Genomic DNA, 14,366 nt, shown 5'->3' with positions numbered 1-14,366 from the left:
CTGATAATGCGTACAACTTGGACTTGATATCGTCAATTTCACGCACGATAAACTCACAAAATATTTGATCTGTTACATCGCCATCTTTCAGCTTCTCCGCTGCCTTATCTCGTTCTTTTTTCACGAGCAAGCCAATAGTGAATTGAAGCACAGCTGTTACAATCGAAAGCATAATCGTAAAGAAGAAAACAACTCCAAAATCTGTTGCGTGTTCAATACAAATGATCATCCCAGCCGTGTCGTCGTAATCAATGAGAAAGCATTGCAGGAATGAAAGAAAAAAAAGATAATTGAAAAGGTCAAAATTCTTCGCACTCGACCTGGCTTTCACGTGACGTCATCAAATTCTAAAATCCAGACTCGCGAGCGAGATCCCTGACATTTCAGTTATCCTCTACTGGCTATTAGACGTCCCCAATATATATCTTGTTGAAGGTTTTTAGCTCGAATCCTCTAACATCCTTTGTAAGCGATGACGTCATCACTTATTGCCATCGCACGCAGAGCTCTTTTTTATGCTGTTGTCTGTTTGGCGCAACCGAACAGAAATACTCCCGTGCAGCCAGAGAAGAACACACTACAATGTATATATATAAATGATTTTTGTAGTCGTACTCATTCAAAGGTTTAGAAAAGCGATGCATTATTCTTAATTACGTTTGGTGTGTTCAAGGCTACCTTTTCATTAATAAAAGGTACACGAAAGGGGAACCTATTCTGTCAAAATGGTATGTAAGGGTAAGGACTAAAATGCTCGACAAATACTAGCGTACAAAAGCCTAATGTAATCACTTGTAGTAATACGGGGATTCCCCTTATTCTAACGGATTTTTTTTTTATTTACCGAAGGTCATACACTATTATAATTAATATTCCATTCATCACTTTAGTTACGGTTTTGAGCAGGAAGTATCGGAAGCCTTTCTAGGCTTATCGAGGAGACCCCCCCTTACTAACAGTTAATAGCAACCCGGGCGATGTAGAGCGATTTCATTTAACCCGTGAAACAATATTTACCAGTGTGTGCGTAATAGTCAAAAGAAAACAAAAGAAAACAAAAGAAAACAATGGAATTTGTGTTTAATAGTATCTAAAAGTGTAATACCTACTTCTAAAAAGAAAAAGAAGAAAATTCGAACATTTTCTTTATCTTTATAAATTTTTAATTTGAAGGATAAAATTTTTTAGCTTGTGCTGATGACGTTAAACAATGACGAGTGTTTAGCTGGTTTAATTGCATTCCGATTTTTAAACATCAATGCAGAAACGGGTGGCCAAGCCAGCAACTCGGAATTCCGTGATAATTTACATGTTAAGCGCTTTTAAAGTCAGCTAGAATTTTCACATGGATTTATTTTATCGATTTTAAAAACACATTCACTGAAAGACGTGAAATAGACAACTGTATCAATGAGACGAAAATTGGAAACGCCAGACAAAAAAGTTGATTTATGCGTGACCTGCCTCTGACCTATCTGTTGATTCTTAGAAACTGGGAACGCTTTTCCGAGAATTGGATGCTAACTCAAGATTTATTTATTTTTTAGAAACTTGCAGGGAATGATAAGTAAATCAAGACTAAACCGGGACGGGTTTGTGTCATCAAAATTACAAAATGTCAATTGATAAAGTAATACTAAGTTAATTAAACCTCAATTTAATTTATATCAAGATTCCGGATTTTTGATAATTAATCAACGCATTCAGAATTTCTGTTGGTTAAGCTGTTTTTTTGTTGTTTACTGCTTTTTCATCGCGTGAAGCAATTGATCACAAGGCAGACTGGATCAGTGAACATTCGCGTGTGAACACCCACGCTGCCGCACTTGCCAGTACACCATGTACGATGTACATGTACGCGGACCGAAGTGCTCAACTACCATCCGCGAGCACTTCAACTGCAAATCGGAAAACATTGTTTATTGCATCTTATGCCGTCGATGTCCAAGGATTTACATTGGAGAAACCGGACGTTCTCTCCGCGAGGGATTTGGAGAACACCTCCGAAGCGTTGAGAAGAACACACCTGGCTTCCCTCGCGTGGAACATTTTAACTCTCCCGGCCACACTCTATCAGACATTCAAGTTGGAGGACTAAGAATGTGCTCTGGGTCCGGAGCACGACGGAACCAAATTGAAATGGAGATCATTTTTTAGCTCGGTTCAATGCAACCACAGGGCTTGAACAATGTTTTTTATTTCATTTAAACTGGGCTAGCCTGTGTACGTACAGCCGTCCCGCTCCGCTCAATTTTTTTGAGCGAAGCGGGACGGCTGTACACAGGCTAAACTTGACGCGCGTGCTCAGGCTTCCGCGCGCTCTTGGGCCTTTTAAATCTAACATGCGAGCGCGTACACAAAGGTACACAAATGGAAAACGGTTTCACACTGAAGAAGGGCTATGTCCGAAACGTTTGTGTAATCTACACAAATTGACACTTTTGAGACACTTTTTAGTTTTTTTGTTTGTTTGATAGTGCTATTTTGAAAGTGTCATGCATCAACTGGGAAGTTTTTTTTTCGCATTTGTGGATCATTGGAATGCAGCAATGATACATGACATTTATGTTGTGGTACTCAATTTTGTAGTGTTACAAACGACCAATGAGCTAAAGTTCGAGCAATGTATCCAAAAAAAGTCAAATCTTTATATACACTTCGTCATACATCGGGTTGTTTACGTAGCCCACTGCACTCTAGCAACGATAAGTGTCCTTTAGACAAGACCACAGCTAGCTACCAAGCCAAAATGAATAACAGGGGAAAGAAGGCAGAAAACACAAAAATTTTGGTGGTCAACACAGTATATGTAAAACGTACTCGCCCAGCCAGATAATTATTAATGGAAATTAATTTGGGCGAAAAAAAAAAAAAAAAACGACTTTTATATCGCTTATTGGACATTTAAACATCCATAGTAATGACAATAGTGAAACGGACAAGGAGGAAAAGGGGGAAAGCTAAGGTTAATACCAGAATATATGTTTGACGAGATCAATCAAGTTACCCTACTCCCACAGGACAACGAGAAGCTCAGTAAACGATTCCAAAACAAACTGTTCTTAAACAATCACGGATTGGCGCTTCATGTTTGTTATCAGCTCTGGCAAACCCGAAAGATCAAAAGTTAATTTAACCTCAAAGACAAAAACGGCCACAAATGAAATGTTATCTATATATCGTGCCGTGTGCAATTGTGGCAAAACTTACATTGGCGAAACAAAACATAATTTCACAGTGCGAAGAGCAGAGCACGAGAATAAGACCCATAACTCGGAACCAGCTCGCCACCTCGCAAAAAATCCAGATCACCTATACACATGGAATATCGCGTTGACGGAAAAAACAACTTTTCGACGCAAAAAAATGGAAGGCCTGTTGATTGCTTGCGAGAAACCAACTTTGAATAAACAGGTGCACTGTTTTATCGCCAAACTGTTCCCCTCGGGAATTAAATAACAACACAAAACCAAGTTGAATGTAAATGTTTATTAACACTGATGATGACCTTCGAGTCGAAAACGTTTTGTTTTTAAGAACTTAAATAATTTTTATCTCTTTTAAGCCTTTTTTAAAATTATTTTATGAGCAACATTATGTCAACTATTTCTATTAAACAAAAGATCGCCACTTTGGATTGAGTAGGTTGAAACATTGGATTTGTCATCATTTTTCTAAGAATAAAAGATTACAATTCACGCTAGTTACAGATAAAATATAATTAAAATTGGCTACAATGATTACTACAAGTGATGAAATAAGTGGTAACTGCAAACAATACACGGTGCCGTGATACTACTAAAGGTAGAAGTTACATTGGTAATGTATAGCAAAACTTTTCGAAGGCATTAACTTAACATTACTAGAGCTTGTGACTAAAATATTGCATTCAATAGATAACAAAAAATATACAATTGTTTTTTTTTTTAGACCTTGCTTAGGCATTTGATACGGTTGGTCATCAAATATTATTAAACCCAAAACGAGGAGTAGCTATAGACTGGTTTAGAAACTACTTAACGAATAGGAAACAAATAGTCAAATACGAGGAAATCAACTCAGATAGTTTAACAATTAAATGTGGAGTACCACAAGGGTCAGTCCTTGGGCCTCTACTTTTTCTTATCTATATAAATGACATCTGTGGTAATACCAAGTTTTTAAACTTTATTCTTTTTGCAGATGATACAAATCTGTTTCTTAGTAATGAAGAAGATACATACCTTATACAAAACCATGAATCAAGAACTTAAACATATTACAGCATGGCTTTGTGCAAATAAACTCTATCTTAATTTAAGCAAAACAACAGGTATTTAAAACAGAAAGGACAAATCATTACAAGGCAATTCGATTACAATAAATGGAACAAAAATTGAAAAAGTTAAATATGCAAAATTTGTAGGTTTAAGTATTGACGATGAACTATCATGGAAAAAATCATGTATCTCAGGTTTCAACAAAAATATGAAAAATGACATGGATTAATTGCAATAGCAAGACACTATTTATCTTTCAAAAGGGTTCATTCATGATATACAATGCTATGATATATCCATACTTAATAAATTGTAATATTACTTGGACTAGTACATATCCTACTAGGCTAAATGCTTTTTTTTGATTCAGAAAACGATATTGCGAATTATGACATTTTCAAAGTATAGACAAGAAACTAGACCAACATTTCAATCACTGAAAATACTGAATATTTATGAATTGAATACATATTTGTTAGCACTTTTTATGTATTCATATTTCAATGATAAATTACCTGAAAATTTTAATGATTACTTCACAAAAAACAGATATTTACATGATTACAATACACGTACAGCTTGCAAGATACATTAAGATCATCAAAGAACAAATTATGGAAAATTTTCTTTAAAATATACAGGGGCAAAATTATGGAATACTCTTCCAGATAACTTAAGAAATCATAAATCTTATAGCTCATTTAAAAAATCTATTAAGATATATATATCAGTCAAGAGACCATCCTGATCAGGTATGAATTTAAGTGTGATTCGCTATAATTATTCTTTAATTAATAAATAGATAAATCACGCAATTGAAACATTAAATGAAATGATAATGACAATAATAATAGCAATTGGGGATTCTCTTTGAAAAGCTCAATAGAGCTTGCTTGGATCTCCTGCCATTGTAAACTACTGAATGGAATGATTGTACTTTTATTATGGGCGATTAAAGTTGATTGATTGATTGATTGATTGAACTCACTTTTACATATTTTTGCTACTTTTTATTGTTTATGAAAAACTGAATGTTTGTGGTGCTTGTTGCACACTGTCAAAGATAAATGAAACTTATTATAAAATTTGGAAATGATCTCTGGCTTACAAAATTTTAGGAATACGAGTTTTCGGTTTTTTGAACTACAGCCTTAAACGGGTAAAATGTTGAAAAGGTAAAAAATGTAGTATGTGAAGTTGCGAAATAAAAATGCTAATAATTAACATTATTATCCTGCGAAATCGCGTGGAATATCGCCTGATACTTAGCCGACGAACATTCGGCCGTAGACCGAGTTGGCTAAAATCAGACGATATTCCGCAAGATTGAGCAGGATAATTGTTTTATTATTCAACAAATTGTCAACGAAACATATTTTGCAGAAAGAAAAACCCGTGCAATTATGCAACGCTTTACAAGATTTCAGACGAATCTTCGCAACCTACGTATATTTGTTAAATAAACCCCTTCAGGCGGCTGGTATATTGGAGGATAATGCCCGAGGCTGAAAGATTGTCGAAAAATGAACAGTTGGCCGAGAAGCGAAGCTTCGAGGGCAACTGTGAAATTTTGAGGACAATCTTTTAGCCAAGGGCATTATCCTCCAATATACCAGCAAGCCAGAAAGGGGTTTATTTATTTTATAACCCTTTCCAATTAATTTCTACAACGCGTTTTATCGCCAGTAAATTTATAAGAAAAAACCTACGCAATAAACCCGTCGTAACGTGGTTGAAATAAATCCAAGTTAATTGGTTTTCGTGATTTTTCTAATTCTGTGATCTCATAAAACAAATTTTTGTTTGTTTGTTTTGTGCTTGCCTACAAAATCGGGCGACGGATATCAAATCGGATGGGGTATATTCGCTGATACCCGACGTCCGATTTTGTACCACGTGATACGTTTTGTCCAATGAGCGTGCGCAAAAATTAATGGGTGGGTTATAACGCAGGATATCTGTTATGTACGGATGACAGATATCGTTAACATTTTGACCATATATGGGCAGCGCGCGCATGTGTTGAATAATAACTAAGAATATATGTTAAAAAGAATGGAATGTAAACGTTGTACTGTCCAGGCATAGGACAGGACTTGTTACTCCGCATTGGGAGTTAGCTTGGAATGCCACGCTTCTAATGTTTCTTTTGTTCAAAACCCGCCTTTGTCAATGACAGATGCATTTTCAAAGTCTATCACGTGATTATTGGACCAGACGTGATTAGCTATTCTTGAATCTTTTGCCGCGGTTTTGACATTTCTCAGGTTTTACTTTTTCCTGGCGTGGAAGGCTCTGCCCGTCTCACCAATGTAACACCATCAACAATCAGCACAGAGAGTTTAATAGGCAACGTTTCTCCGCGATTCCAAAGAAGGTCGAAATTTTGGGGTCGCGAACTGTTGTTGGAGGGTGGTCAGCGTGGTTTGTTTAAAACTGTGATATCGTGCTTTTTTAGGACACGGGTCTTAAAGGTTTTTTAGCCAGAGATCGTTTTCGAATTTTATAATATGTTTTATCCTGGCTGCGGTCCTTCAATATTTTCACATAAATGAAACTATTGCATTTAAAATTATAATTGAGAAATAATATAATTTTAGGGTGCTAAACCATTTCTTCCAGTCACTTAGAGACGATTTTAGGCAGAACCTGCTTATTGTTATGACAACTTCAAATATCATTGACACATGATTGACATATCAAAATATCCGCAAGGGATGGGATGGAAAGAATGGAATAACCTTATATCGAACTGAAAAATTCTTAAAACTATTCCATCTTTTAAATTTCATTTAAAATCAAAATTAATGGAGGAGTTTTTAACATAGATTAATTAGGAGTAATTCATTTTATCCAAATTTTTATCATTGTAATTTTTATCATAGTAATTTTCATAATTTTAAAATTGTAATTTCTACTGTAGTTTATTGTCACTGAAAAGCCCCGTATATAGGGAGTGTCAAATTAAAGTATTGTATTGTATTGGATGAATGAACAGCTACTGTAAGTTTCAACTTTGTAGAGTAAATCCTCGTTTTAAAATTTCTAAAAAAACCTTACGGGGGAGTAGCAACCACCCCAACCACCCCCTCCCCCTCCCCTTGTACGTACGTGGGTTAAAACAAGTGTCTGCACCAAAAAGGCTCATGCTTCTTGTTGTATTACACTATACTGAATTCTATTGTTATAAAGGTATCAGTTCAGTGGGCCCCGTTATCATATTTCAAATAACGAGTACCTCTGTGTAATTCGCTACAGCAATGCGTCCCTCAGGAGTCACTGTCATCCCTTCCACGCCACCAATCCGTTCATCATGGATTTGAGTGCTGCTTACAAACTCGCCATCTTTGGTGTATACCTCCACCTGCAGGTGACCTTTCCATTGTTCTTTACCAGCGACGACGACATGCTCACTTGCCCGGTGATATGCAATTTTAGGATAGGAATAAAATTCTTGGAGTTTAAACTTGTTAAGATGGTTGCCGTATTGACTGAATATGTGAACACAGTCATCATCCCTGCCAACTACCATAACACGGCCATCATTTGCAGCAGTGATATTCTCTGCCGTCTTCAATATGTCTTCACCAAACGAGCGAACAAATTGACCATCAGTGTAGTACATATCAACCACTTGTGGAATGAAAACGCCTTTGGATCTCAGTAGCATTAGTTTGCCAACGTCAGTGACTGTCAGCCTCCAGCTCCCATCTCTAACAGGAAACTTGTGATGCAGGTCAGCGGTGTTGTTAAACACGCAAACAACTTTCTCGTATTCTTCAGTTCCAGGCTTTTTCAATCCGACCAATACAAAGATATTGTCAGTTATGTCTGTGGCTACATCTTCAACAGATATTATATCATCATTATAAGGGAGTCTGAGAAGACACACGAGTGTCCCTGTACTGTCAAACACCTTTACATTACTATCCCGAAAGTGATGTCCTAAAATGAATTGTCCGCTGGAGTTTGTAGCGATACCGCACGGCGCCCTCACCCAGTGTCCCAGCTTGTTACTAAACCCTTCCCCTTGTGATTAAATGACCATGTTACACAACAGTGCTCCATGCCTTGTTTACGCAAAACTTTAGTTACTCTTTCGTCACGCAATAGATCAACTTTGTCTCCTCCGATGTCCACACTAGGAGACGTCCAGACGTACGTGACTTGACCGACTGTTTGCGTGACATCGTAGATGACGCGATTCACGTGACAGACACTGGAAATGATCTTCCCGCGTTCATCTTTGCCAAATAAACCTCTTACTGCACCAAGGCCTTTCTTGAGCTGAACATCAAAACTGTTCTGAACTGCGACAAGGAGTTTAGTTCTTTAATGCACACTCTACATGGTTCAACTGCGTCCACGGGATTGTCTACGGTCTCTAGTATTGTTGCCATTACACGATATTGCATGGCTAAAATACGATCAGACGTTTCAAGAGCTTCATTATTAAAGGCCCTAGTTGCTTCTCTACGAGCATCTTCGAATCTTTTCTTTGCTTTGGAAAGCGCCCTCGCAGCTGATTCATGGAGGTCAGTGAGCTCCAAACTTCTCACGCCTTCTGCGAGAGAAACTGCTTCGGCACAATCTGCTTGTGTAGTTACCGCGCCGTACTCGCTTCTGGACCTTGCCTTATCAAATACTTTATATAAAAGCTCGATTCCTTCCTCGAAAAAGCTGATGCTTGCCAGCAAATCTTTTCTTGATATTCCATCTAACTTGGACTTGATATCGTCGATTTCACGCACGATCAATCCGCGAAATTTTTGATCTGTTACATCGCCATCTTTGAGCTTCTCCGCAGCCTTATCTCTTCCTTTATTCACAAGTAAGCCGATGGTGGCTTTAAACACGGCTGTTACAATCGAAGACATGATCACTTCTTAAAGAAGAACTCGAAAACTGTTACGTGTTCAACTGCGTGTCGTCGCAGTCAATGAGAAAGCATTCCAGGGATCAGATGCCAAAGAGAAACAGATAGAATATCACATTAATTCAGTATTATTTAGTAATCGATCTGGAATGGACTATATGCTGCAAGCGGAGATCCCATACATTTTTTCGATCAACTCGCTTCTCTCTATTCACAAGCTAGTTTAAATTTATCGATCATTATTCTTTTCTATTAAACTATTTAACATAAAACAAATGTGGAATATGCCTATCTTTTACTTCAAAGTCCCAAAATTAAACCGGAAGCATTTAAAAGATCTCAGAGAGCGATCGTATTAGGCAAAATATGTCTCTCCGTTACCTTTTTTTTTCTTTTTTCTTTTCCATCAGTAAAATTCACGTTCACGGATTAAATACATTGAGAAACTCGTGAAATTCGTCATAATCACCAAACCCAAAGTAGCATGTACTGTATTGTATGCGGGTTATAGCTATGACCCATTATTTCTTGAAATCTGACTACACTAAAACAAAGAAGTCCCGATTTTTCGAGCCCCCTGATAATTGGAACCAAAACTGGTTTTCATTCCCTCGGGAAAACACTGCAAGTTCCTCTACCTCGGCTGATTTCTCAAACTTCCCCATTTCTCGAATGACTTTTTGCTCCCCTCGAATTTTCGAGCAATCGGGATTTTACTGCACCTCATCGTCATTAAGAAAGTTTAGATGTATAAAGATCTTTTTGGGTCCTTGTTTTCGAGTTCATGTGTTGTAACGTTCATTCCTTATTAACAAAGTTCAGTCTATTCCAAACTTTATCGGTTCATCTTCTGCCACAGATCTGACAGATCTTTGTTGACGTCATGATTGACAGGTGGGCATTCCATCGCCTTGGATCATGGATCAAATGAACAGGAATAAATAAGACGATATAAATATAGCAGCAGATTCTCAGTAAGGCTTGGGCTACGTGCTTTTTCTCATGTCACTGAGTGTTTGGTCAATTATCAAGTTAGTTAATTTTGACAACCTGTCAGTGATTTCAAGATCTTTTTGCGACTCGCTGTCTGAGGAATTTGGTACCCACATGATAACACAAATCACCAGGCAAACGAAGCTTTCATTAAAATAGTGGCTGCAGAGATCTACTATAATGCCTTTTCGTCTTAGAAAATCGTGTAGAAATGATCGCACAACACTGAAGGAAAGCACGAGATAGATCACTAGCCTTTCAAACCGCAGAAATAAAGGATATTTGTGCATGTTTTTCATAAATTCATTCATTGAAGACCATCATCTTTTCATTCACTTTTATAAAAAAGAAATTTACACTGCATTCAACAAGACAGAACTGTTTAGCTTTTTTTTTCGTTTCGAAAATGAAAAACCCAGGCGCACCCTCCCACGCAGACCAGATACTCTTTGGACTCATCACGTAATTTTACTGTTGGCCCTCACTAAGCTTTGGCGTCAGTTGTCTTTATTTTATTTGTGTCTTCATTCGGACGAAAAACGTTGGACAGTTCAATGCAATCTGATCTCGATTTCTCCAACCCTCATTTTCTCGAACGGGGGGGGGGTGTTTTTTTTCCCGCCGAGCTCCGGCTGTAGGCCTCATGGCTCGGAGACAGACTTTACCTTTACCAATTTCTCGAACAACCTGATAACAAGAGCCATAAGTTATTTCTCTTGGATTTTCTTCACTCAATTAATCACAATCACCATTTCTCGAACTCCAGAGATCTCTTGACCCTTGACGAGGTTCCGCTGTAATGTTTTCGACTGTCCTTCCTACCGAACAGTGAGTGTATAATGAGCTGGATACTAAACTTAGGAGAAGGAAGAAACCTCCAATTTTGCTTCAAATGTTAAAAAAAAAAACTTGTTTAAACTTAACTTTTTTGGGACTGGAAACTGGATAAAAACTCAGACCTCAGGGCCTAACGATAAGTTTGCGTGTTTTTTTTTGTTTTGTTTTTTGTTTTTGTTGTTTTGCGATGTCGCAATGTCCCGCAACGTCATGTATTTAGTTCAACTCGGCATGGTCGGTGAATCTTTATATTTTTGGGGATGAACAATCTCTTTCCCAATTCTTGTGAGAAAAAAAATTAAGCTAAGCCTATTTTATATTTACTCGACATGGATTTCTCCCAACTTCTGGTTTTGTGATGCCTTGTGGTTATACTCCGCGGGGGGAGACAAGAATTTTAATGAATTTATAAGGGGCTTAAAAAAGGGGTACAAGAAAGAAAACTGTTTTTGGAACACCACCAGTGCTCATATTCTTATTCTATTATTTCTACATGTACAGCAATTAATGCCCAAAACCTTACAAGCGTAAGAATCCTGGCTGTTGGTAGCCGCGACATGTTGTTTCTCCTTTCGTTTACTTCCAACTCACACGAACGCCGTCGCAAAGAGAGCGTCGGAAAGGGACTATCGCAAATAATATGCTATTATCTGTAACAGCAACGTTTAGGTAATATAACATTAATTTACTGCATATAATAGTTCTCCAGCCAAACTTTGGCTGATCTTTCCTTAAAAGAAATTATTCTTCACTTGGATATTACGGCTTGACTGTTTTGGCGTTCAAAAAGTGTTTTTCATTTTTGCTTAAAAATACGTTTTCAGGAAAAATGCATTTAAAATGCTAAAAAAGGACAGCGAACAAAAGCCTACATGTGATCACTTTTATTCTGCCTTTATTGGAGTGATTCGGGGATCCCCCTTATTCTCTCAGCTGACCTAAACAATGACAAGTGTGTCGGCTTTTCTAAGAAAGCTTATTTTATCTTCAAACATCGACGCGGTAAGGTAGACTTGAGAAGCGATTTTGAAGTCAGCTAGAATTTTTACAACGAATTATTACATGGATTTCAAAAACACATTAACTGAAAGACGTGAAATATACAAATGCAACTGTATCAATGAGACGAAAATTGGAAACGCCAGACAAAAAAGTTGATTTATGCATGCCCTGCCCGCGACCTAACTGTTGATTCTTAGAAACTGGGGATGCTTTTCCAAGAATTAGATGTTAACTCAAGATTTAGTTTGATGTAAACTTGCAGGGAATGATATAAGTAAATTAAGATCAAACCAGGAGAGGTTTGTGTCATCAAAATTACGAAATGTCAATCAGTAGCGAAGCTGATAGAGCGGTTTTCACTTGAGTGTCGAAAGTAATTTGCGTTTGCTTTGGTTTTGCGTTCACTACGCTTAGTAATTGGTTTAAAAATTACGCGCCACTTTCTCGGCCAATCAGGAGTAAAACCAAAACCAATCATGACTCGCTCGCGCACGTTTTCCCGCGCTTCGTGCCGGCTACATGTATTTGCTTCGAGTTTTGATTGGTTCACTGGATTGTCTGTGTCCTTTGTGATTGGCCAGAGTAATTACTTTGGTTTTGGTTTTACGACACTCTAGTGAAAACCGCTCTATCTATTAATGTTCTATTGGTTAACGTAGTTTATTTTGCGCGCCCGCAACAGCTTTATGATAAAAAGGTATAATTCACTGCATGAAGTCTTGGTCCAGTCTGTGTTTGTGATCTGTTTTGTCTTCGTGGAAATGGAGGTAAAATCGTTAAAAGGTCCTCGCGCGGTAAAGATACTTACGTTTTTTCTGAATGTGTTTTAATGTCAGCTTTATGAAACTGGAAGTACGCTATAATATTTCCCAGTTGAAGATTGAATTTATTAAATAAAATTTCGCCCCCAAATTTTTTAAAATTAAATCCTTTTAAAGTTAAAAATTTTGCTTTAAGCGGACTTTTCCTAGCTCGAGCTCCGTCTCTGAATTGCAGGAGTTTGTCTTATTATTTCTGTTGTGCTTCTTTCTCTTTAAAGCTGTTAGTTTCGTTTTCATTTGTGGTTTTTCGTTTTCAGTATCATCAACGTCCTGCGCACCAACAAATTTCACTTGCTGAAAATATTCCGCCACTGCAAATGCCAGCTTTTTAGCCGCACTCTTGTTCTCGCAAAAAAAGCCTGCGTCAGATAAATATCTCTCTCCTTCTCCTTCGCCATGATGGTAGTTAAACACCAGTATCTTCCTTCTTTTGCCGTCAACCCCGCAGTATATAATTCTGTTGAACTTGTAAACAGTTTTCGCTCCATGATACTCTTCATCAGATTTGCACATGTCCAGCTCAAACGAATCGTCTTTAACTTGTAGAGATTTTTTCGGTAACAGATTGTGCTTCAGTTTTATCTGGCAGTTCTCGAAGATTTCCTCAACGGAGCCGCATATTCCCTCTCCAATAGGACACAATATTTGCACGCTACCAAGGTAGATAACTGGAAAATTAGTTTCCCTTTTACGGCAATTGCGCATAGCGCCTCGTGAGAATCGAATATTTCGTAAGGCAAAGTACGCCATGATCTTGAACCGTCTGACAAGCAATCGAACTAAAACCTTCTACGTGCGACAAACAACGCTGTATGAAATAAATCTTGTGTTATTCTGATTTTAAAATATCAGATAAAAGTAGATTACAATGCAAATGGCACAAGGAAAACATAGCGAAGAAAACATTTATTTTAAAACGTCATAACACACGTCACTAGCTGATTAAAGCAGTTCGAATTTTATTCGTTGTTTTCTGATAAGTTTAAGTCAAGAATAAACTGCATTTTTCTTTTATTTCCATCGCCACTGGCAGTTTAATCTTCTTGTTACGTTCGGAGTATCGAAAGCGAAACTTATTTTTGTCATGAAAGTGGAAATTTTGTTTCGATGTTAAAAGTAACCCCAACAAATTAAACCGATAAGAAGTCAAAAAGCTGTCTGCGTATTAATTGTATGGCTTCAGGTTTTTGACATAAGGAATTAAAATGATTAGAATCATGCAAAATAGCACATTTGGAGGAAAAGGCGATAACTTTTTGAACAAGAACATTGAGAAGCTTGAGAAGCTTAAAATCGGGCGCTTTGCCTTGAAAGGCAGGGTTCAGTACAGCAGAAACCACGAAGCAGTTACTTAAGTAGCACTCAGTCCGACTGTGTTTGTGTAAGTCACAGGGCTTGCATGAGCTGTATTAGTGTGCATAATATAATATCTAGAACGTTGTCGAGATTGCATTATTACTTAATGACATGATGGTTTCAATTTATAAATGTATCTCACACAATACAAATAAACGTTTGAAGTAGACGACTAGACAATGTAAAGTTTGACTTAGCAAAGTGCAGTGTATTGGTAATACT

At 37.4% G+C, this 14,366-nt stretch overlaps 1 protein-coding gene and 1 pseudogene across 1 annotated transcript; both read right to left on the bottom strand.

The window, feature by feature from the left end:
• Positions 1–7,314: 7,314 nt before the first annotated feature.
• Positions 7,315–9,187, bottom strand: LOC144660069 (uncharacterized; annotated as a pseudogene).
• Positions 9,188–12,905: 3,718 nt separating this feature from the next.
• LOC144660924 (uncharacterized) lies at positions 12,906–13,538 on the bottom strand. Its single transcript, XM_078521646.1, has one exon. The coding sequence runs from the start codon at positions 13,536–13,538 to the stop codon at positions 12,906–12,908; it is 633 nt and encodes a 210-aa protein (XP_078377772.1).
• Between the last annotated feature and the right edge of the window lie 828 nt (positions 13,539–14,366).

Source organism: Oculina patagonica, chromosome 7 (assembly GCF_052425735.1).
Source record: "Oculina patagonica isolate OP01 chromosome 7, crgOcupat, whole genome shotgun sequence".
Lineage (NCBI taxonomy): Eukaryota > Metazoa > Cnidaria > Anthozoa > Scleractinia > Oculinidae > Oculina > Oculina patagonica.
The sequence above is the reverse complement of the archived record's forward strand: the minus strand, read 5'-3'. Positions and strand labels throughout refer to the sequence as shown.

Coding starts and splice junctions, on each gene's coding strand:
- LOC144660924 (XM_078521646.1), bottom strand. CDS start 13,538: ATGGCGTACTTTGCCTTACGAAATATTCGATTCTCACGAGGCGCTATG.